Source organism: Crotalus tigris, unplaced genomic scaffold (assembly GCF_016545835.1).
Source record: "Crotalus tigris isolate CLP2741 ecotype Arizona unplaced genomic scaffold, ASM1654583v1 scf7180000017764.6130737, whole genome shotgun sequence".
Lineage (NCBI taxonomy): Eukaryota > Metazoa > Chordata > Lepidosauria > Squamata > Viperidae > Crotalus > Crotalus tigris.
The window spans coordinates 570692-596971 of record NW_024096618.1 but is presented as its reverse complement, the minus strand read 5'-3'; the positions used below and the strand labels follow the sequence as shown (position 1 = coordinate 596971).

General features: G+C 35.5%; 2 protein-coding genes across 13 annotated transcripts in view; one reads left to right on the top strand and one right to left on the bottom strand.

The window, feature by feature from the left end:
- The window catches only part of MCPH1 (microcephalin 1), a 112213-nt gene that overhangs the window by 46148 nt on the left and 39785 nt on the right, over window positions 1–26280 (bottom strand). For 2 of the 12 annotated variants that reach the window (XM_039340974.1, XM_039340978.1), the window contains one exon: window positions 14056–14156. The exons of 8 other annotated variants lie outside the window; for them this stretch is intronic. In XM_039340974.1, the coding sequence (XP_039196908.1) occupies window positions 14123–14156 (34 nt within the window). In that variant the 3' untranslated portion in view covers window positions 14056–14122. Of the gene's footprint in view, window positions 1–14055; window positions 14157–18101; window positions 18209–26280 lie in introns of those variants that run through there. 2 more of the 12 variants (XM_039340976.1, XM_039340977.1) reach the window with 2 other exon arrangements.
- ANGPT2 (angiopoietin 2) overlaps window positions 1–26280 on the top strand; it is a 45703-nt gene that overhangs the window by 8149 nt on the left and 11274 nt on the right. Inside the window, exons 2-4 of the mRNA XM_039340979.1 lie at window positions 14055–14210; window positions 18104–18225; window positions 24854–25086. Coding sequence (XP_039196913.1) covers window positions 14055–14210; window positions 18104–18225; window positions 24854–25086 — 511 coding nt within the window. The remainder of the gene's footprint in view (window positions 1–14054; window positions 14211–18103; window positions 18226–24853; window positions 25087–26280) is intronic.

Here is a 26280-nt window from a genome sequence, read left to right as displayed (position 1 = left end):
AATTTAACAAGCAAATAGATAAATGATATACATGAACAAGACAGCCATAAGCTGACTCACTAGCGTTGTGCCTGGCCTTTTTTGACTGGAAGGTCAAGGTACTGTATCTGTATCCTTGAAACTTTTTCTATAACTGAAACACTTGTTGCTGCCCTGATTACTAGAGATACGGATGAGTATCTTTGTTAGCTCTTGGCTATCGTCCCACTCTGGTCTGTGAAGAATGATTCTTTTCTTTTGGCATTATATTCATGGAGGATGGTGCTACAAAATCTTCTGTTCATTTGTCCTTCAAGTGGGGGAGTCATTTGGCATTGCCTCCGTTTCCTTATTGTATGCAGCTGGCATAAACATAGCCCTTTTTTTTAAAAAAGGAGCTTCTTATTACCTTTGGAATATGGAATTTACAGGATGCTGCTGCATTTCTTTACAAGGCAGAGGCAAGAGTGAAAGGGTTTTCTCCTGAGAGCAGCAAATGTTTGTCTTGGCCATTCCTTCCCATCAGTAGAAGAGTTAAACAAATACTATCTTATTGGCCCCATTGATTCAGTGCCATATTATTTTACTGGATAGATGGTAGAAATAAACTCTCTTCATACTTATCAGTGAGTACTCTTAAGTCAGGAGAGTTATGTGACTTTGGCATACAGAAGACTCTACTCCTAGAACTAGTGACAGAAGAAATCAAACCTTAGCATCCTTATTACATACAGTGTCAGAATTTTTTTTTTTTTGCCAAGGACAGGTAGTAGGCAAGTATTAAGTCACTAGTTGAGAAGAATTCAGCATAGAGGTAGAAGACATGCCTCATCCACACTTTGTTGCATTTTAAATCTCAGATTTCCTTCTAAAGGATCTAGGAGGTAAGAACTTGGAAAGCCACTGCAAGTCAAAGCAGGCATTACTGTGCCTAATGAATCATTGGTCTGCTTCACCCAGTACGTTCATCTGTGTTCAGAATGGCATACTTTTTTCTACAAAATTAGAATATTTAAATGTTGCTTTTCCCTTTCAAAATATGAATAAATAACCAGGAACTATGTGTTTCTCTTCCAATAAATCACACAATGATTTTATCAGAATTCCAGAGGGATAGCTGTGTTTGCCTGTTGCAGCAAAAAGGCCAATCATGTGGCACTCTAAAACCATATGTGCTATGCCAGCAGCTCCATGGATTCTACCTTCTTGCTTAGAAAAGCAGAACACCTTTTAGAGACTGAGGAAATTCTAGCTTTATCCAAAGGACTTTAGGTACTGGCTGTGAAACCACAGGTAACTATACATTTGCTATAAATGTATATAAAATAAAGCTATTTTAGCTTTGGTGATTTAACTAATATATGTTATAATTATTTTACTATCTGTAAAATTGCTCAGAACCCATTAGGACTGGAGTGGTGAATGAATGAATGAATCTCCCTCTCACTGATATTAGAGAACAATAGTAATCAGTAGAGTCAGAAGTAAATGAAACAGTACTATTAATAAACATTTTTGTTATGCCTTGCAGTAGGATTTGTTAAATTTAATTTAATGGAATAGATAGAAATGTTAAATAAAGGATGTGTACAGTATGTGTTTTTTAAAGAAAAGGTATAGACAGGATATTTATTTTTTATTTAAAACACTGACCCATTACCAAAAGTTATTTTGGAATATGCTTATTTTTTATTCTGTGGTTTGTAAATTGATGTAAATCAAGCAAAGGAAAAAGAATATTGGGCTTTTCAAATCCTTTAATATTTTAGTTAATATGTATCATACTTATGATAAAGTTATTACGGCTGTTATTGTAATGCTTAACAGAAACTGTAGACCTTTTTGTGTGGAGCTCTATGCTGAAACTGAAAGCAACCCAGTCTGATTTATTTTACTCAAACATATCATCACCTGATGAAATTACAAAGAGAAGAGATGCAGGAAGCAATGGGAATGAGATATTAGCCAAGAGTGGATTGGAATTGGTATCTGAATGAAGCAACCATGGAGTTTAAACAGAGGTGGGTGTAGGGAGGCTCCCATTTGATTCTTTTCTCACTACTATTCTATGGTAAAATTTTGTTCCCATGATATTAGTATGTCTTGCCTTGATAGCAATATGTTTTCCTCTTTGGCTAATAAAATATAACATCAAAAGAATCTTTTTAAGATGTTGATTAGCCAATACAAAGCCAATGACAAATATTTAGCACTCTTAAGAGTGGGATGATCAGATATATTTACCTACACAGCATTTCATATTAATGAAACATGATATGCGAACCCTGCTATTTGCTGTATTGTGTAAGCAGCTTATAACTAAAGGTTGCATGATAGACATGAATGAAGATATATTTAGTTTTCAATCTTAATTCTTTGGGCAGTAAATATAGTCCCAACTAACCAAACAGAAGGCCAGATATACTTAGTAGAAGCAAGTTGCTCCAAATTTCTCTAACATAAAAGCCTCTTTCATATTTGAAAAGAGATGTCTGTCCTTAGCAGAAACCACTGTAGCTAGAGATATTTCTCATTAGCTCATGTAGAACCTTGTCATGCCATTCCGAATAGTTTTGAGCAGTTCGAAACAGGAGCTTAGCAGCTTCTAAAGTGTTTTCATGGGCTGCAAGCTGGGATATTCTTTCAAAATACATGGTTTCTGAAATCAATTTCCTTCAAAGTACTATTTTATTTTTGTTGGCTATGGCAATTAGCAGATGGGTACTCTTTGGAAATTATAACACAAGCAATGAGCTTGCAAAATCAAAAATACTGGTTTTAATTGCTAAATTATAACACAAGCAATGAGCTTGCAAAATCAAAAATACTGGTTTTAATTGCTATGTAGAAATGAAGAAACAATTCAATTGCTTTCAACACTAGAATGTGAGGCTTGCCAGTTGACACCTGAAGGATATAAATGTTTTCGGAAGGCAAGGCATAACCCCAAATACGTAGATATATGAGGGCTTGTGTTTCCAATTAGACATTAGAGCTTGTATACAAAGCTTCTATGCATGAGCTTCTCTGGGGACACATGATTGTAAGAATTTTGGTCAGTTTCTACTGAGCTGCAACCACCTGTGTTCCCACAAAGCTACTCCAAAAGATCAATGTATCCCACAGATTATATATTGGAATATTATAATGTTGTAAATAATATAATATTCTTCAACAATCCAAGCGAACAAACTGCCAATTCAAAAATGCAATCCAAATCATTATGCCTAGCTATATTCAAAAGGAATCTAGAGGATTAATATTGAATTACCATAACATAATTTTCATGCTAGAATGATGTAAATTTATTGCAGATTTTTAAAATGCTTGAATTATGGGATTGAGATTCTTTTTTTTTTGCAGTTCTTATTTGAATTGAATTCTCTTTTCTTGGCTTTTTCTTTTTATATTCAACCAAAAACAAAATGCTGAGACAAAAGAGAGAAACTTCCATTAAATTAAAAGACAAAAAATTAAAGGAGATCTATACAAGTCATGATTCTCTGTGAAGACAGGGACCAGGTGTTACAAACACTGTCTGTCTCATAAGCTGCATCAGTCTACTTAGTAATATGCTAATGTCTTATGATTAAACAAACTAGAAACAGTCTTTGATTTGTTTCCTCTCAAACATAAGTAAATGAGGTCAGAAGATGTGGACTAACAGGCAGACTAAGCTCTGATTGAATATAAAATAAAAGCCAATGGGATAATAAATATAATAAATAACACATTATTCTTTATTCTGAAATCTTACGCCAGCAAGACCACTTGGTAGTGTTAATGAAGAGAAAGCAAAAAGTATAATGGAAAGTAGGTAAGCAAGAGAAAAAGACCAGAAAAGAGGCAAGAGAAAACTGAAATAAGTGAAAACACGGGAAAACAAGGGACAGTGCAGGGTAACCTGTAGGATAGAGAAGAAGAAAAGGATGTCATGGGAGTCAGCAAGAAAGGAGTAACAGAGAGGGTGGGGACAGTTGAGGAAGGAAAAAATGATCAACTGGACTCCCTCCATTGTGTACAGGGGCCATTTCCAGCACTTTATCTGTGGACCACTGGAAGAGACCACTGAAGCGAGAGAGTGCAGTTTTATGGACACTTAAATCTGTCTTGAATCTAAGTGACGCTTTGGGAACAGCCCAGGAATGGAAGGAATAGCATAGAGACAGTAAAGACATTTAAAAACATTAAATCGGAAACATCTATGCAGACTGTAAGATCTGATAACTGGGCAAGAAGAATCAATTGACATAACTTTCAAGCATATCAAAATATGGACTTAGTACTACTATTGACATATGGATTTTTATTCTTTTTTATTTGAGTTTTGATGGTCCCTCAAATTTCATTCAAGCCAGTCCTTTATTGTTATTGAATTAACTCATATATTTTACTTGAGAAAAATGACAACCCATTATCTATTTGATTAAATATTCAGTATGTTTAGTTGTATACATACAACTAAATACTAATACTACATACTAATGCAGTTCTACATACTAATGCAGTACAGACAGTACTTGCTTATTGACTGCCTGTTGAGCAACTGTTCAAAGTTAAAATGGAACTGAAAAGATACTCTTAATCCAATCCCCACACTTATGATTGTCGCAGTGTCCCTGCAGTCATGTGATCAACATTGTGTGCTTCACAGTCATCTTCTGACAAGTGGAGTTAATAGAAAAGCTGGCAGTAAAATCACAAGTCGTTGTCACTTAGATTACAATGAAAGATGCCACTATTGAGCATGTGTGTGTGTATAAAAGTTAATGAAATAACTAAGACATCAAAGATAAAGATTGTAGCCCCAATAACTCTTTATGGGAAGCAGGGAGGAAGGATCTTTGTATGATAGAAACCATCATAGAATTGGGTTTTCCAGTTAAAAAATGCATTCTGCCAAATAATATACAACATGCCTAGTACCAAATCCAGGAATCACTATTACATGCTGTATAGAGAAAGCAGTGCTGCTAATGATTTGTAATATTGGAGATAGTATAATTGTACAAACATTTGCTAATGAAATCCAACTTTCTTTTAAGGAAAGGTCATTTGGCTTTCAATACATGGCACTTAAAAAATATGCAGTGAAGATGACCTATTGTCTTTAGGAACTGCTTGAATCTCACAGTATTTTGTTGAAGGGAGAATTTAAATGAAATATTCTAATTGTGTGGAATGCTGTGAAAATAGTATATAAGAGCATGCTTTCCCCTGTGGGTCCTACGTTAGAAGGGATTTTCTTTCCAGTTCTTTTCGCCTGACACAAACTGAGTGGGTAAAAGCTGTCAGCAGAATTGGGATGGAGGGATTCCTTTTTCTTTCCTGGTGATTGTGGAAAATCTGCTCTAGAGTGCTGGTTAATCCTCCAGGCAGAAAATGGGTCGGGAAGCTACTGCCTGCTGCAGAAAAAAACAGGGAACGGTGTTATCACTTGTGCAGTATTGGATTCTGATCCATAAGTGAGCGTTTCTGTATAAAATTGCTTTCTATTTAAAATCTGTGGAGGCTACATTATTAAACTATTTCTTGTGGACTGTTGAAATTAATTTGGCTTGGTACTCAAGGTAATTTCTGCTTTAACTCTACTCGTCTTTTTATTTATTTCCTTTTATTTCAAATACCGATTCCTATTGAATTTATTGTCCTTTCTGCATGAACATTTTTTTGATTTCAGGGTTCACCCCTATGAAGATACAACATATCTATTTATTCCAAGGAAATGTATAGTTGGTGGAGAGTTCAGTAAAATACAAGCGGTTTATTAAATTTGTTGGATACTAGCTTGGTTCAGTTACTTTCTCAGTTTTGGGAAGTGCTCAGTTTTTTTTTTAACAGTTGCTGGAGATTATGATCCTGATAACCAAGAATATTAGAGAATGATCATACTTCTGAACTTAACCAGTGAAAGCAATGAAATTGTTCTCATTTCTTGAAAAAAATCCAGAAGTGCAATAATGGCAATATATATACACTTTCTCAGCATAGCAGAGATAAAGTATGAAAAATGGACACAAATTACATTTAGCATAATAGATTATAGTAAATATTGGTGAAGAAGATTCATACTGAATCAAAACAAAAATCCATTTAGTCCATCCCTATTCTTATTTAATTGTCTAGCATCTTTTAGGGAATATACTTATCTTTAAAGATCTTTAAGACCTTTAACAGTTTTATAACCTGACATTTATTGCATTTCGACTGTAAACTGCCCAGTGGCATTGTTGAAAGTGACATGTTGAAAGACAAGTATAAACAGAACAAACAGACATATATCCAACTATAAAAGCTTAAGAAACTCTGATGGTAGCTTTTGATCTACATTGAGGATATTAATTGATTTGAGTGCAACCATCGTTTTCTGATTTAGGCAAATATTGCCAATAGCATTACAAAGTCTAATGATTTTGCATTCATCCAGTATCCTTATCAATAAGCTCCAGGATGGAGTTGTACCAATTATCAAGAACCAGGAAAATCAAGCTAATATTTAAAAAGCCAATGAGAAATATGTTGCTATGTTTGACTTCAGAGGCAGTAACTTTCCTTTTCATTGTGCACACAAATGGTTTTCATTAAATGTGATTTCTTATCCTGCAATATTGGTTCCCACCTCTACTTTCAGGAGGGTTTATGTGTCAGGCTTCTTATTCTGACCATTTTCTAATCTCTCTCAACCTAGGTGGGCATCATTTAACCACTTTCACCTTAAAAAAAAAATAATTGTTGACAGGAAAAAGAGATAAGAGAAGCAAGCTTACTGGAGGTCTGAAATGACAGAGCTGCTCACAGCAGGCTGTATTTAAAACTAATACTGTAGGCTTCCCAAGCATTCCCATCTGCATTCTCAAGGGGATTGTTTTTTCTTGACAAACAACAGAAATCTACGGGGACTTCCTGCCTGAAATATAAAAGGCTGCAAACCACTTTTGACTCTTTTCCAGACTCTAATTATGTACTTGGTATAATGTCTTTTCATTTTCCTGCATATTCAAAATATTTAAATCCTTTTTACTGGAATCATGTTTTAAAAGAAGTTGTAGACGGGAACAAATTCTAACATTTAAAGAGCGTAAAACAAAAGTGGGAAAAATACTATTAGCCTTCCTAATCAAAGTGGTTTGAATGTATAATCCTTTGAAAGTTAGTTTTACATAGAAGAGAATTTTCATGAGTACTGTTGAATTGTGTAATGATTGTATGTTGCATTGAATGTTATGATTTTTTTTTATCCAGTGTTCAATTACTGGAAAAAATAATGTAAGGCACAATGAAGTTCACAAATTCTGCTCCCTGGCTTAAATTAATTTTATCTCAGTATGTGTCCTGCTCTGAAACAGCATAGCTAAAGGGACTATCACAAACTTCTCCTTATGACTGGAATCAAATGTGGAACTTTCAATAATTTAGAAATCCATATTGATCTTCAATGATTAGAAAATAATCAAGAGGATATGTTGAAGATGTCAAGAAAATATATTGAGGGTAATTATTATTGTGATATAATATGTGGCACCTGAACCTCTTTTTTTCATAGCAAATTTTTGTTTGTTGCAGCTGCAGCTAGAAAAGTTATTTCTAAAATGTGGAGTTTCCATTTCAAGCAGGTAACTCAGAAATACTGAAGCAAGAACTTTTGAAACCCTAAGAAAAGTTGAGATAAAGTAGTTGATATATTATATCTGTTATAATAGTGCAGACATGCTGGAATTAGTGCATCTGACACAGTTTTCCCCTGTCTTCTCTTTTTTTGTCAATCCCTCACAATAGAAGCTGATTCACTTTTCATATCTCATCTTGAAACTTCTCTAGCCAATACATTTCTTTAAGGCAGGTTGCATACTAAGCCTCTGGTTTTTAGAAAGACTTGTTGCCCATGTGAATTTATTCAGGGTGGCAACACCTTCCAGTCCTCTTTTTACATTTTCAAGGGCAGTGCTGCTAATTCCCACACTGTCTTTGATATTAGAAGCCTACAAAAGGAGTAGAGATAATAGATTTTCCTTTGGAAAGTTAATAGTAGTATAGAGGAACAAAATGTTACATGCAAACTAAGAATTTGCTACTGGTCCGTAAGAATCTTAGAAAGTAAATTAGGCTGAGAGATCAGGTCACTCAGAGACTTTGCAGGTAACTGGGGATTTGACTGTAGATTTTCCTATTCCTAATCCAACACATTAATTGCTCTACCTGATAGGACATTGGGAATGTTGCACTTAATCTTGTCAGTTGTAAGATGACTATTCCAGTTTTTAACTGGACAAGAGGGCATGTGGAAAACAGTCATGCTACTTCTGGAGTCAGACCAAGGAACAGGCTCACAAATCAAAAAGCATGGGAGAGGGTATGGGTAGGGACAGATCAGGGAAAATGGGAAAAGGAGTATGGTAAAAGCTCTCCATTCTGTAAACTTTCCTAATTTTGACTTCCGATTCTGCTGCACATGTTTACATGTATGTAGGTCTTTGGTTGTTCGGGTTTTCTCCCGCATAAAATTGGAAGTGTCTTGGCGACGTTTCGACGAAGTCCCATTCGTCATCTTCAGGCTGGTGTTTTCAGCTCCGTGCTGAAAATTGCTGCTCGAAGCATGAAGCTGAAAACACCAGCCTGAAGATGACGAATGGGACTTCGTCGAAACGTCGCCAAGACACTTCCAATTTTATGCGGGAGAAAACCCGAACAACCAAAGACCTACATACAAACACCCGCGAAAACCTCAGAACACACACACACACACACACACACACACACACACACACACACACATATATATGTAAAAAAGTAAAGTAAAAAAAAGTAAAGCAAACATTGAAAGAAGACCAATAAGTTTCAAAATCTAGCTAGAAGGGATTGCAAATATTAATGACAGCTTACTGACAACTTTACCATGATAATATAATCCTGTTCAGAGTTTGTATATCCTGACTTGAAGACGTGATCGACACCAGGCTAGAAATGTGGGAACTCTCAGGCTTTCTCATTTGTGGGATAGCTGAGTCCAATAAAAACATTTCTTGGGGAGTAGGAAGTCTCTATTTGTTAGGGGGAGTGCGGCAAATGCCAAGGGCCTCCATTTGTTATCGGCGATTTGTAAAAATCATAACTTGAATATGAAAGATCTTTTGTTCTCTTTTGTACCACAATCACATATGGTTTTTGTGAGAATATAGGGAGCAGCACCAATTCATAAAACTACTAAATTATACAAGTGTCCATATTTAAAGTGCATTAATTATAGGCTATCAGTACAAACAGCCAAACATCGCAATGTCAGAACAAGTTCCAAATAGTTCACTGGCTCTGCTAGGAACACCGTGACCAACAAATAATTTAGCAAATAAAAGCTAAAAAAAGAGGGGAAGGACAACCAAATTTAGATGCATGGGAGATTATGATATGTTCACAGAAGAGCTAAACTGCGAGCATCCATCGGGTTTGGGGCTAGACAGTTGTAGTTGAAGAGAATGATCTGGAAAAAATGGTACAATTCCTTTTAACATGATTATTTCTGAGAAATATATGCCATTTTAGCAGACTAACTATTCATAGCTATTCTTACTCTGAAATAAGTCTTGCCATGATACTATAGATGCACAATCTTGTTTAAAAATGTAATTCCCAGGCTGAGATTTTTAACTTTTTGTAGTTAACTTTTTTGTTATCTATTGGGCACTTAACACGCAGCTTTGCATGAAAAAAAAAAAGAAAGTAGCAGAAAATGCTCTGAGCTTATATTGGTATTATGTTTTCTTTTACAAAAATGAAAACAGATCAAAACCTTAAGGGATTGTAAATCAGTGACAGAACATTTTTTTTACATTCCTATTTTCTAAATCAAGATTTTACAAGCCAGGCAACTTATTTATATCCAGTAAATTCATGCTCAGCTTGCTGTACCAAATCTATTGCTGTAGCACACTCTCACAATTTACAACTCGTCACAATAATCCATAGAACACATTCATATTTTTACTACGACCTTTGTTCAAGTGCTCTAAAAGTATATCCAAGGAGAAACCAAAACATATGTTCTAATTCCTTTTTAAAAAGTTGTTTAACTTCTTAGATAAACCTGATTGGCAAGGTACTAGGGGCAATCCAAAGTTTTTGCCATGAAAACCGCTCTGATTGTTAAGTATTTCTGATAAAAAAAGCCTTCATCCAAAGAAATATCTCTCAAATTCTGATGTGACAACCACATTGGCATATAGAAGATATTTTAAGGTTCCTAAGACTTCTGAAGCAGGCTATGTATATATCTAAATAATTTATATCACTGTCCATATTATGGCAGAGAGGGCTCAAATTGACAAAACACAATATAATAATGAAAATAGTTTGTAATATATACCCAGGCCTAAAAATTAAATATTGATTCTCACAAATCCAGTAACAAATCCACTAATAGGCCCGATCATGTTGTCACTATCAGCAGTGGCCATTCAAAGTGAACATTTCATTGCATCTAGAGTTTGCATTTATAGGTAGTCCTTGCTTTAACAACCATTCATTTAGCAAATGTTTGAAGTTCTGGAAAAAAGTGACTTATGACCAATCCTCCCACTTATGACCATTGCAGTAGCTCTTTGGTCCCATGATCATGTTTGCTTAACTATCATGCATTTATGATGATGGTAGCATCCCATGGCCATGTGATTGTCATTTGCCACTTTCTCAGTTTGCTTCTGACAAGTAGTCAATGGAGAAGCTATGGGTCACAAGTTGCAGTCATGTGACATTTTGCTTAACACCCATGGTGATTTGCTTAATGATCACAACTGCTGGAACTGCTGTTGTAAGTCACATTGTCATGTGATGTTTCGCTTAAAGACCACTTCATTGAACGGTCCCAATTAATGTTATTAAGCAGGGACTATCTGTATTTATTTTTCACCTGGACAAGTTTACATTTGATGAAGTTACACAACTCTCTACTATTACTAATCTAAAATAAATTTTAGTCAAGCATATTGACAATTACCAAATACCGAGTTTAAACATGCTTAGGATAAACACATGTTTATCATCCAACAAAAATGTAATAATAATAATAACAATAATAAAACAAAAACAAACAAAAACTCAAAGGGCAGACTTGATGGATCACTAGGTCTTTTTCTGCCATCAATTTTCAACGTTTCTATGTTTCTTTTCCTTTTAGCATTATCTCCCCATTTCTACTCATATATTGAGGTTTATATTTTCTATATTCATTGTCTCCATATAATCTCTATGGAAAAGCACATACATGTTGTTTGAATACACGTACATACCTTTCCAAATTTGCTATCCAAGACAAACAGGAACCCTAATTCTTCAAAGTAGATTTCTTAGTCTTGGCCCTGGGCTGGAGATTGAACAACTGATTTCGTGTGAAGGAGTGAAATTTCAAACATGACTTTGAAAAACCATATGACAGCAGGAGATCTACTGTTCAAAGAAAATGCAAGCTGTCCAATTTCAAACTCTTTGGATTTTCTCTAGTTCATTGCCTTCAGGCCACAACCTATTTTCGGTGTTACTATTTATTAATGTTCTAGCTAGATATTTCTTCTTCAAAATGATCTGCATCATGTATTGTAACATTTACATATGTTCTTCATAAAGGGTAGCATTTAGCAGGCAAAAATTGAGACTTCCATATATCGTTATTACTGCCAAGAACAAAAATGCCTGGCAACATTAATAAAAGGAACACTAAGTCTTATTAAGGAGAAGGTTTAGTTGTTTTGCACTGAAGTGGAATTATAAATCACATAGATGAAGAATAAGTAAAAATATCTGGGAAAGTACAGCCAATTTGTTTGTCTAGCATTTGGTTTCCCCCCCCCCCTGTAAAATAGATGTACATAAGATTCAGGAACAATCTTATTTTAAAGAGGAACTTACAAATCCTTCCTTTTCAAATGTTGGATAATATTATTGAGACTAGTGCTCAAGGAATGGCATTGTATCTAAGTAAAAAGTTTATTTTATATCTTTACTAATTATATGCCCTCTTTTCCCACAACATTTAAAGTACGGGCAGAGAACACTTTCCTGAGTCAGAGCTACATTTTACAAACATATATGCATAAAACCTTTGAAAATGAGAAGGCAGGAGTATGCTATTGTAAGGGGGATAGGGGATAAGATGTTAAGCTTGGGAGAAGCAGGTTGGGGTTCGTGGTTAACATAAAAACAGAGCAGATGTTTTAAGCTTAGTGGACACCTTTTAAATTAGAAAAAATGTATTGCATACTATTGGCATCTGTCATTAAGTGTCATTGATATGATGGTTGTGGGCCTAATCTACGGGCCATAGACTATACACTGTTCACTCCTGCCTCAAATAAAGAATGAATGTCCCACTAACATTCTTCCAAAGAGAAGCAGTCAGTTCAGACAGTCTGAATCTATTTTGTCAGGCAAAGTCCAAAGGAAGATTTGATGAATCTTCAATAATGATGAAAGTAAGTCGTAGCAAGCAATGGAATTAATGCTGAATTTCTTCAAGCAGATTCTAGGTAACATTAATTAGTTAGGGTCTTGGTTTTAACAATGCAAGAAAATTCCCAGCCCCTTAAAGCCACTAGGTTTTGGGCTAGGATGAGGAAAATTCAGTCTTAGATACTGAAGCTCATAGTATAAATTTGGGCCTATCAATCATTCATTCATACACCAAACCAACCCGCAGAGTTCTTATGGGGGGGATGCAATATCTGGAATATATACAATTCTCAATTTTGAGAATATTTGAATCTGGAAGTTGAGTTGACTTAACTTCCAGATAACTCTATCTGGATGACTGAGAATCTTCATTGAGAATTATTGAGGTTAGAGACTTAACATATCTGGAGGGCATTAAATTAGGAAGGCTGATTTGAGGAAATAAAACTAGGGAATGTTCTATATTGAAAGAATTTAAAATAGTATGAATTGAATATTGTATGGGAAGAAAAAAGGAAGGGACATAATCCACAAATATTCGACAATTATTTCCTATTACAAATTAGATTTTAGTTGAAGCGAATTTAATGATGAAAGGTGACAAGACATCCAGCAATAAAAATACTGACTGAGGACAATAAAGTTTTAAGACCTGTATTAGAAATAAGAAAAATAGACTGTGAGAAAATTAGTTTTAAAAGAATTTATCATCTATGAGAAAATACCCCACCAAGAAATTTTTAATATAAACAGCACCTTTAAAAAAACATTAAATCTTGGAATATGATGTTGGCCACACATGCTGAAACACTTATGAGAACGTGACCCAAGATAATTTTGAAACAGTTGTTATTTTGGCATTCCTTGAAGAAAGATATTGTTTCACACTCTTTTTATGTTTTACTTGTCAGAAAGTTGAGTAACAATGTACAAATCACATACCAGACTTCATGTCTAATCTCAGCAACATGGGTTTGAGATATTCTTACATATTTGAACTTTTGATTCAGGAAGATGACTAAATTGTTGAGCATTTGTCTAAACTACTCTCATCTTAAACAAAGTGTGCAATGATCCAGTGCCATCAGAGGTGACAATAGTGGGAAGCATCCATGTAGCTAAGTTTGAATAACCATTCAACTTTCCAAGGTTCTTATGCGTAATAGCATATCCAGAGAGACCTAGAATCATATACTCTTCAACATTACATGGACAAAAAAGGGACACTCTTGTATCACAATGTTTAGTCACATCATACTTCATATCTAAATTCTATTCATCATCTACTTTAATTTCTTTAGGCAATCTGTCTGCATTTTTCTTAAGCAAGAAATGATGATAGTTTTCTGAAAAGAAGACCAAAATAATAATTGATGTTTAAAAGTCTATATTACATTGTAATCAACAGTATTTTATTTTATTTTAATTTTATCTCCTCTCTCTTTTTTATATTGGCTACTGAAAAACAAGATGTACTAGATTTAGCTCAGGAAGACTAAGGATGAAAGTCAGTCTGTGTGGCTTACAACAGATTTCCCCATTTGGTCTTACCTGTTAAACAAAATCTAAACAAAAACAAAATAAGACAAAACAATGTCTGGACTTTAAGGTAACAAATCTTCTCTTTCTTCTGTATGCAGATTGAGAATTATATCCAGGATAATATGAAAAAAGAAATGGTTGAGATTCAGCAGAATGCAGTTCAGAATCAGACGGCAGTGATGATTGAATTAGGCACAAACCTATTAAATCAAACAGCAGAACAGACCCGCAAATTAACAGATGTCGAAGCACATGTAAGTAAAAAGAGCACTATGTTTTGCTGGCCAGAGTAATATTTTTGCCCTGAAAAAGCATTTAATCTGCAGTTTCATGAGAAACATTTGGCTAATAAAAACGAACATGCTCAACCTTGAAAAATAAAACTAATGTATTTGAGAAGACTGTAATTAAATTATCATTCAAAATGCCTCTGTGAGGAAAATGACCACCTCTCTTCTTGTTCTGAACTGTATACATTCTAGCACTGAAAATATTAGACTGAGCATCTGCTGGATGCATGGATAACGATGTTTTTTCTTTCCATCTAATTCTATATACATATAGAACAGTGGTTCTCAACCTGTGGGGCGGGACCCCATTTGGGGTCGAACGACCATTTCACGGGGGTCGCCAAACAACGCAGTCCGCCATTTTTCCCCCTTTTCCTTAGCTGTGCTACTCCCTTTTAGTCTATTGGCTTTTGAAAGCCAATAGAAATTGTCCAGGCTGTCTCTGCCCTGCTGAGCCAGCCAAAAGTCCCATTCTGCAAACGGTGCTGCACCAGTTGAGTAGTCCTCGACTTACGACCGGTTGGGGGGTCGCGGCATTAAAAAGGTTGAGAACCACTGATATAGAATGTAATACTATACTAATACTGTATTCCTAAACTCAATACAAATGTTCTTCTTTCTAAAATCACTCATTCCCTTATGAGAGAACAGCTTCAACTGAGTTCATATGAATATACCCTGAAATATCTTGCCTTGATCTATTTGCAACTGAGTTGGACAGAGAAAAGAATCTTATATGAGAAAGACTTGTACAGTGTATGGGCCTTGGAAAATTAGGGGTTGTCTTTGAGCAAAGAAAACTGGGAGTGAGCAAGAAGGACCTGACTTAATGTCGAGCAATGTCTAATAAAGGCATTGTACATTATTGGAAGATGACTATATTCCATTCTTAACACCAGTACAGTTTTTGAGATTTTAGCCCTGGAAAATATGTCTTTCTGTTTATAGAGAACTTTTGAAAATGTTTCCTTAGGTTTGATTCTCCTTTTTCTTAACATAGAAAGGAACAGAAACAGAAACCAAAGAGAAATTGACTTAAACCCAGATCCAAATCCAGATTTTTTTTTAATCTGCTACAGCCCATCAAACAGAGCTAAAGCAGATCTTAGAGGGGCCCAAATTGTGTGCTCTTATGTAAGACATAATCTGTGAGGAAATTGAATCAGCATTAATAACTGAAGGATAAATGAAAAGATTAAACTGAGTGGGAGAAAGGTTAGGAAATAACAGGAAGTGCCAAGGAAAAATAAATGGTCACATTTTTTCAAGTTGATGTCCATGTCCCAAATCAATTGTGGTTCCTTTAAATTCCCATACTCAAATTCATTCTTTCTCTGCCTCTTTGTATCCCTTCATTAGACATCTCAAGTCAAATTTCATCCAAAACTGTGGTTATTATGGAATAACCACAAATGATTGCATTTACAGAATAAACAATATAGAATTCTTGAAATAATAAATTCATTTGAAACTTCTTACATACCTCACAATAAATGAAAAACGTTCACAAAGTATTTGCATTCAGCTACAACTGTTTCTGAAACATTTATGTTGAATAGTGAACTAAACTGTTTTGCTGACTGTTTTAAAAGAACAAAACTTTGGAATGCTTTTGTGTAATTTACAAAGCATAAAACACAAAACATTCTAAACATGATGCCAAAGGAAATGACAAAAAATATAATTTAAACTACAGATGAGTTTTTCAAATGTTTTTCAAAGGTACTTTTACTGACCAATTTCTCCATGAAAACAGAAGATTCACATTAACTAAATCAATTCTGAATAGGATTTAATAAACATAGTAAATTGGTTAACTAACCAGGAGTCTTCAAACCTATTCAGCTCCAAAACGTGTTTGTTAAAAAAATAAAATTCCCAGAATCTCAGTTCAAAAGGCAAAGCTCTAGTGATAGAAAATTGGCTGCATTGGAGTGATTTTATAAGTTACTTCACTATCTTTCTGACATGACTAATTTTAAAGATAGTTCAGAAACTTCAATAAATAAAGACCAATTTTTAAAGTGTTTCATTAGTTGTCTGTTTCTTTTTAAGCACAATGTAGGCTATTGATTCTTCCTAAAATGACCTGGGCCACAAATACTTGAAAAATTATTGCCTCCAATATCTAGGTTTGCTATATAACATCTTTAAAAAAATGAGTCTCCATATCAATCTGCTCATACTTTAAAATCTCTCAGTGGACATTTTGCAAAGAAGATGCTCTTCCTCTCATTGGAGAGAGTTTCATACTTTATGAAATGCCCTCACCAGAGATGACTGCCAGATAGTACACTACCTATCAATTCAGTACATCACATGATTTACTAACTTTATTGTAAGGCTTTACATTAAAGGTTTAGACTATTTTTTTTCCTTATATTTGCCTTATGCCATATAACATCCAAAATCTGACAGGCAGAATCTTTAAAATAAATAAATAAGTAAAGCTTTGCCAACAATTTGGAAATACCCTTAAGTGTGAAATCATGTCCTGAATGATTGTTCAACATGAAGGATGTGAGTAATAAATTCATCCTGCCAACTGAAGCCAGATCTTGATGAATTAAAACTTAAAAAAATACACAGTGAGAAACACAATAATGACTTACGAAACATGTAGCAGAATAGAACGGAAAACAAAGCTCTACATGACAGTTCTGTTTCCTCATTCTTAAAAACAGATGTCATTCTTGAGACTTAAAAAAGGTGTAAGAAGCAGTCATTAAAATAGCGTATTAAAACCGAAACCATGGTATCATTTTTGCAAAAAGGAACATGGATCCTCATTACATACACCCATAAAAATTCTGATTACATAGAAAAAAGACATTTCCGGTACTGTTTTTAAATAATAAAGAGGAATGACTTGAATGATGAAGTATTTGATGAAGTAGATGGGTTGAATTTCAACTGCTGATTCCCAACTTTCCCTTCTTTTTATCTCATTTAAAACACTTATTTATCTCCTTTAAAGCATTTAAAATAAGAATCATTCTGCAGAGGAGACCTTATCATCAGAATAGCACCGACCTTTTATTGACAGAAAGTTACAAACCAAGCTTAGTTCAGCTACAATTTGGGCAAGTGCTTTATCTCAATCCATAATTTGGAACTCATCTTAATCAATCACAGAAACAATTGAAAAGAAACTACAAAAGCATTCTGTTCTGTTCTACTCTACTCTCCTACTTCACAATCAACTCAGAAATGGTATTATTTCTGCAACACAATCATATGGTTATGGTTGTTGCTTTTATGTCCCACGTTTTCCTCACCTTTCAATGTAAGATACTATGTGGAAGGGTTTCCATTCATTTTATCTCCAGTGAGGCAGGCTGAATAGAAAGGTTAAAGATTAGCCCCAAATCACTCAGTGTGCTGTCTGATTGAATGGGGATTTGACCTCCTGTCTACCATGAAAAGGCAACTTGATGCCTTCTAGATGTTTGAGACTGCTACTGCCAAAATCACTGATCATGGATGATGCTGACTGGCACTTGTAGAATGCAGAAACAGTGAAAAATATCTAAAAAGCATCACATTGCTTGACCTTGAAGGTAATTTAAGGTCAAATTACCTTAGGTTACCAAAAAAATTAATTTGCATCAGAATTATCTTATTGTCACTTCTACAGATGCTTTTGTTTGTGTAAGAGACCCTTCCTAGAACAAAAATTATTACGGGTATAAAGTCCATGTAGCTTTATGACTGTATAGCAATACATGTTTCAAAAAATGTTTATTTTCTGCTAATTTAGATACATTGGCATGATAAGGTCAATATTTTTACAACATTGATGGTAATTTATTTCAAATTATCAGATATGCTTCATTTTTTCCCTCCTCCAAATGTAGGTGTTAAATCAGACAACACGACTGGAGCTTCAACTGCTGGCCCATTCTATCTCAACTAACAAACTAGAAATGCAGATTTCAGATCAGACCAATGAAATAGGTAAACTGCAAGAAAAAAACAGGTAACAGGTTTTTATTGACTCGTGAATAGAGAAATCAATTATCTTTTTTCCTATAGTATAATTATAGTATCCTCTAACAAACTTTCAAAAAGAAAATGAAATAAAATACAAAAATGTTTTTGGTCAATGCATAAACAGGCAAAAAGGGCAAAAGCTAAAATTGATGATTAAAAAAATATTATTTGTAGTCACTGAATTTGTATCAATGCCAAAACTTGGGGGACTTTTTCTTTATTATCAAGCAAACTATTCTAGGGAAAACAATTCACATATCCCTAGGGTTTTTCATACTTGCTTAAACAGTGTAACAATAAGGATAAATGAATTTCAATTTATTTTACAACATATTTTCATTGACAGCTAGTCCTTGACTTACAACCATTCATTTAGTGACCAGAGTAATAATGGCATTGAAAAAAGTGACTTACATTATTGCTTTTCACACTTTTGACTGTTGCAGCATCCCCACAGTAACATGATCAAAATTCGGGCAATTGGCATGTATTTATGACAGTTGCCTTGTACTGAGGTCATGTGATCACCATTTGTAACCTTCCCAGCAGGCTTTGATAAGCAAAGTCAATGGGGGAAGTCAGATTCACTTAATGATTGCACAATTCACTTAACAACTGCAGTGATTTGCTTAACTGTGACAAAAAAAAAATGTACAATGGGGCAAAATTCATTTAACAAGTACCTTGTTTAGCAACTAAAATTTTGGGCTCAACTGTGGTCGTAAGTTGAAGATTACCTGTACTACGGGAGATTTTTTCCCCCAGTTCTGTGAAATTAGCAGAGTGATTTCTTTTGTTAGCTTAGAAAAAAATAATAGTAAAACCTCCTTCAGTGAGGCATTATCTTGACAAGGTTGTCGGGCTTGTGTGTTCTGAGGAACAGAACTAGGCCTATTGGATAGAGCTCTTCAAAAGAGCTGAATGAAGAATGTCTCTCCCATAAAGATGGTAAAACATAATTTATACAAACCTATAACAAATTGGTCATTGCCTGGATTAACAAGAACCCCCACTAAAGTGCTGCAATTCTTAGATATCTGGTGAAAACTGGGCTATAGGACTGAAGACTGTTGGCTGAGCAACTAGGGCCAGCAGCAGCAGGGCTATGGAAGAAAAGGTGCTTACCTATCGCAAATATACAAAGATTGAAAACAAAACAAAATAGTGATCTATTATTACAAATCAACAAGAAGAGGATATCTGAAAAAAAAAGCACCAGTTCTGGAAAGAAAAACATCCAAAGTCAGAAATAACAGGACAGAGGCTAGCAGATTAACGTCAATTTATAAAACAAAATAAAGTATTCACAAAAGCAGAACTGGAAGAACTGCAAAGGTCTACCTAGGGCAAATAAAATGAAGCCTTGCCAAAAGTAGCTCGGACTGAACAGACAAACCAACAAAGAACAAAAAAAGGCAAAGAGTGCACCACCAAAATGGAAGGTCAGGCTGGAAAATAAGATCAGCATGCTATGATCAGATGCAAGCGAGCTAGAACATGAAAGAAAAGAAGCCGAAGAACAAGACCAAAAAATATCTGATCAAGCAACAACATCAAGCACAATGAAAATTAGATTTGTAGTGAATATGATCTTAAAGACCAAAATCAGTGATGGAAATACCATAAAGTCAATTAAAACCTGGCAATTCCAGTTATTAGATATATGGCTTGAATAGTGGAATGGAGCTGAAATCCTGAATAGAAAGACCAGAAAAATAATGACAAAGAATCATGCCCTTCATTCACACAGCTATGTTGACAGGGTATATTTACCAAGGAGCATAGGTCGATATGGAATGTTATAAATACACAATTAAAGAAGAAAAAAGGGCACTGGAAGAATATCGGAAGGACAATGAAGAAAATGCCCTGAAGTTAGTATACGAGTATGGCTTACTGAATACAGAAGAGATTAAACTGGAGTATAAGAAACAACAAATGAAGGATAGAAAAGAGGCATGGCAAGGTAAAGTACATGGCCAGTACATAAAATAATTAGCAGGCAAAGCAGATAACAAGACGTGGCAATGGCTAAGAGCAGGGAAATTGAAGAAAGAGACAGAGGAGCTAACCCAGGCTGCGTGAAACCAAGCCTTAAAGACAAATACATAAAGTTAGAATTGAGAAGACAGCTATAGACAGTAAATGCAGTATCTGCAAAGAAGTGAAGAAACAGAAATAATGGACCACCTACTTAGCTGCTGCAAGAAGATTGTACACACTGACTACAAACAAAGGCATAAGAAGTAGCAACAATGGTGCCTTGGAAGATCTGCAAGAAATACTATTTGCGTGCAAGCAAGAACTGGTGGGGATTTTACTTCTGTAAACTGCCTGAAGTCACCATGAGTTATTGGATGTCCATATACATTTTCTTGTTATATAAATAAAACAGACAAAGTAATAGAAAATAAAGAAGTTAAACTGCTCTCAGACTTTAGAATTCAAACAGACAAGTATCTGCCACACAATACCCCAGATTTAACAAGTGTCGATAAGGAACAGGAAAACTCTGGATAGTAGACATTGCAATACAGTACCTGGAGAGAGCAGAATAGAAAGAACTGGAGAAAAATCACAAAATAGAAATACTTGCAAATAGAAGTAGAACAACTATAGCAAAAGAAAGCACCAATAATGATAGATGCTTTGTGTATAATTGCAAACATCTGGAATGCCATTTAAACACCACCACCACTGACAAATAACCACCAGTCAATTGCAAAAGGCAGGTTTATTTGGAACAGCTTACAATCAGCAAAGATACCTTTAATATATCAACAAACACCAGCTGCTTTTATCCCTGGTCCTTGGAAAGGACTTGATAGGTAGACAAAAAGACCAAATCCAACCTAAACATATGGTTGACTGTATGTCCAATCATCACCATCACAACATTGCAACAACATCGCAATAACAATAATAATATTTTTTGAGATGCAAGGAGTTGCTTCCTGAGACCAAATAGCTCCATCTCTTTTTCATGAATTCCTTTAGAGTTGCCTTTCCTGTTTTTAGATCCCGATATTGAACAACAACACCAGATTTTCAACCACAAGACCAGAAGGCAGCAATAATGGGAGTTATAGTCTAAAAGTAACTCAGTAACTAAGAATTCAAGGTTGAATGTTTTCCACTGTAGCCTTTTAGAGAGTCATCTGGTATAGCGATGAAGGCATCAGGCTAGAAACCAGCTGGCATGAGGTCTAGTTCTGCTTTTGGCCCAAAGCCAGCTGGGTGACCTTGAGCCAGTCATTCTCTTTCAGCTCTAGGAAGCAGGCAACCTGGCAAAATCAAATAGAACCACTCATGGAGAGTCTCAACAGGAGTTTTATGTCCATAGTGGACATGGTCCAGCATCTTACAAGAATCTCACCAGATGGACCGCATTCCGTCGCAAATGGCAAGATAAGGCTTCAGGGATTCTGAGGGAGGTCAGGCTTATGCCACTTCCTGCAGTACAACGACTCCAAACATGGGCCTCTCTTAACACCTCCCTGCAGTCTAGCTGGAGATCCTACCATACTTGCCAAGAAAACTGCAGAGAGTATTCCAGGCAGTCACTGGAGGTTAGTACTGACTCTAATGCCCTAAAAACAAACAATCAATCAGCTACATTATGAACTCTTATCCAAATTCGATGGAGTTTAACCCATTAGGGATTTGAAATCCCTCCTCCCATTTATCATTCTTCCAGATATAGCAAGTCATCTATCTTAATATGTAACCTTCCAGATTCATAACAATTTTTAAACCATTGAGTTATAAAAATGAATCCAATCTTGGGGAATGCTTCTTTTTAAATCCAGCACAAATGAGACATATTTGATTTTTGCCTGGATCAATATTTGGTGTACAACATCAAACACATTTGAATCTGTTGTTATTTACTCAAGATATTTGAATGGCAGCTAGTCAACAGGACTATTAACATTTCTTGCTGAGCTGGGATCACATTAGACCAGCTGGAGAATTGTGACCTTCACTTATTTCGTGAACGTTTTGTGTGACCTGCTGTTGGCTGGTTATGCAGTTGGCTAGATCCATGTGTTGAGAAGCCAACCTTACTTTTTCTTAAATTGGATAGCAAGCACATTCATTCAGCTGAATAGTTCTTGCCTTTATAGTGAGTTGTTGACATCTTAATGGAAAGATAATGGAGATCAACAAGCTGCTTTCCAAAATTAAAAACAATGGAGGCTTATACTTAAGAATAGTATAAGGTAGGCTTGAACTTACAATGAGCTCAACTATTATTCAGTAGAAATTCCGATGCGTGAAGAACTTCTCACTTCTGGTAAACATTAACGCTGAGGGGAAAGGGCATGTTTTCACATTTGTCTTCACTCTCTTGCTATATTTGTGTATGCTCCTGCTAGGCTTGTTTTATGCAAACAAGATTTGCTCCTGGAGGAGCAAGATCAACATGGGTTCATTATTTATATGTCATCTAATGGGATAAGGGAAGGAACAGATATGGATTATAACAAATGTCATTTGCTATCTATTAACAAGTCACAAATATTTGTAAAACAAGAATATTTTGGAACAGACACTATAAAATCTGTTTCCATACTTTCTGGAGGCAAGAGCAAAATAATATCTTCATAGCTAACTCAGAATTTGAATCATTTCAAAGGTGGCACTAACTTGTACATTTTTCACTGGGACTAGAAGGCTTGAAGACCCTAACAGTTGGATTTTATTAGAGCAATTGTCTAGGTAGCGTTCTAGGTAGACTGAGATAACCATTTGGCATCTTGAGACAGGACCTTTTTGGGTAGGCATATTTTTGGCAACCAAGGCTTAGTAGGCAGTGAAGGCTTATATCATATAACTGGGCAGAGCTCAGATTTTTAGCATGATGCAACTGTTGGATGGTAGTGGAAGGTTTTAAATTCTGTTGGATGGTGTTCAATCTAGCACATTAAAAACAAACAAACAAAAATCAAACTGAATCATACTGATTCAAAGTGTTCTGTAAATTGCTAAAAAGGAGATCAGTGGCCACCCATGACTGTTTTAGAGGTACCCATAATGATAAAACAGAGGTCAGAGATCATTGAAAAGATTCTTAATAGGTATCAATATTGACACAAGCTCAACTGTAGTTATCTGAAAGTGGTATATACAGAGGTGGGACATATAACAACTCTAAAATTACAGAATTAAAAGAGATCATTTTGGCCACTGAATGCAGTGCTGTATTCAATGGACTTGTATAGTCAGTGCTCTAAAGCAGTGGTTCTTAACCTGGGCGATATTGCCCCCTAGGGGGCGATTTCATTTTTCAGGGGGGCGATGGAATGAAAAGGGGCGATGCGGGGGCGAAGGAACGAAAAGGGGGCGATATGGGAGCGATGGAGCGAGAAGTTTTGGGGACACTTTTGAGACTTTTTCGTGCAGTGAATCGCTGTATATGTGTCGTACAAAAACATCAGATCGCTCACTATTAGTGGATTGAATTGTGTTTTCAAATGTTCCTCCAGCTAGCTTCAGTACAGAACGCCGTACATATGTGAAGACGCATCGCTTATCTTCATTCGCGTTGCGCAGCAGCCTCTACCCATACAGTAACGCGCCATTGGCCAGAATATGGGAGATATGGGAAAAAGACTGGAAATAAATTATTTGCATTGATATGTCCTGATGACGATTTTAAAGAAAACAAAAAAAGTGTTTGCATAAATTGAAGAATTATTTCCTATGTTGTGATTGAGAGGTTATGTTGGGGGAGGAGGGCGATGACAACTTCCTCATTGGCTCAAGGGGGCGATTCGTTCAAAAAGGTTAAGAACCACTGCTCTAAAGCAGTGGCTCTCAACCTTTTCTTCCCCATGGACCCCGTTTAAATACCTTTTGTGGCCTCAGACCCCTGAGATTTAACTTAAGATTTAAATCATAACATTTCTTCAAGCCTTCCCGGCCCCCTGTGAAAACATCGTGGCCCCCCCCCCAGGGCTCTGCGGAATACAGGTTGAGAATCACTACTCTAAAGCATTCTCACTTAAACAAGGTTACATGTCTTGGAGGAATATAACATTTGCAATTGAATGCAGAATTCAGTGTCCTGAAAATTTTACTATTCCTTTTCTAAAGTAGCAAATGAAGCAGTCTTTAGGATCAGGGATTTAGCATCAATATATATTCCAACTCTTTTTTCATATCTATCAAGAACAGAATAAATTATGCAAAATAAGAACTGTTGTAGATTTACTGCATATTAAATAAAATAATATATATATTGTCTTTATTTTACATAGGTTATAAATTTGGACATAGCATTTTATTTTTCTCCAGAATAAAACATACCTAGTAGCACTTGGGATCACCCTGTTGTTGTAACACTTATTATCTGGTGGAAGGAGGAAAGAATCAAAAATCAAAGAGATGATGAATTCAAATAATCTTGCTAACTAGGATCTGAAGTTATTTAGTCCCTGCTAATATAGAGGAGATGTTATGTATGGGGTAGAGCAGGATGTCATTTTTGTAAGTTTTGATCAGACTATATATTAGACCACTATGGGCACTTCCACTAGCTAATTTATTTGATTTAATTTGCATAACAATATTGCAATAATCAAATCTCGATGATTTTTCTTTTTTGCTAGCCTTTTGGAAAAAAAGGTCCTTGAAATGGAAAGCAAACACATATCCCAACTACAGTCAATGAAAGAAGAGAAAGATAAGCTTCAGTCACTTGTTTCTAGACAGAACTCCATAATAGAAGAACTAGAGAAACAGCTAGTCAATGCTACAGCTAACAATTCATTCCTGCAAAAGCAGCAACATGACCTGAGGGAAACTGTGCAAAACTTGTTTGCCATGATTTCTACGCCACAACGTAAGTAAAATACAAGTCACTATTATCTTGCTGATGTAGAATACATGCACACCATTCTTGGAATGCTAGACAATTGCTTTTGAAGACATTTCATTACCCAAACTAGATAACATCATCAGTGCACTGATGATGTTAACCTAGGTTGGGTAATGAAACATCTGCAAGAAAACAACCAAGCTCAGAAAGCATCAAGAACCGCTCATTTCAATCCTGAACTACAAATATTTTCCTTAATTGCTTTTGGTTAGCATTTTCTGTTCCCTGCAATTTCCCTCAGCTTCAAAATCCTCCCTTCCCACAGTCACCCTCAGTTTCTTTGTTAATATAAAGCCTAATTATATCACGTTTGTATTGATTTGGGAAAGTTTTATTCCCTACCTATTCCCTAGCCACATATTGGGAATAAAGGAAGGATTAAGAGTGGCCAAACCACCCTGAGTTTGGCACCAATATTAAATCTTGGGAGTCCACTTCTATGTGTGGGTGTTAAACCTCATACCATACTAATATGGAAAATAGTAAACCAGTGGGTCATTCAGAGGGACAGAACAAGCTCTAATACTGTGAGAATGTAACCACGGTGGGCTGAATTCTGCCAAATACAATTCTCTGTGTTCTCTAGCATCAAAGTTAAAACCATTGTTTGAAGAGTCAAAGCTGATTTTTTTCTAGCTTTGTGTGAATGTTTTGCTGTTTCAGCACCCCTTCGAAATAAAATATTTCCTCACCAAAAAGATATGCTTTTTTTGGGGCAAAATTACAAGATAATTAAGTCTAATAGATATAGTTATTGAATATGGATCCAGAATTCAACAGGAGGGAATTATCAGCAGATGTATGGCATCTGTAAGGTCTGATCCATTACAGAAATCTTAACAAATGAAATCCAAAATAGTCAGCTGGGACTAAGCAACTTCATCAATGGCAGAGCACCCTCAGAATGTAGCAACAATATAATAAAAAAGGCAGAAAAGTGTGATCAATGTTTGTCTGATTTTCACATGTGATATACATGTGACATGCATAACAAGCAGGCAGAGCTTTGGTTGCATTGTCATGGCTACTATCTTGATAGTTTTTAACTGCATCTTGTGGATACTTCTGTTTGGTGGGCAAGGAATGATGGGCAAATTATTTGAGGCGGGGGAAATGGGATACAGGGGAGCAGAAAAGAACAAAATATTCTGAAGGAAT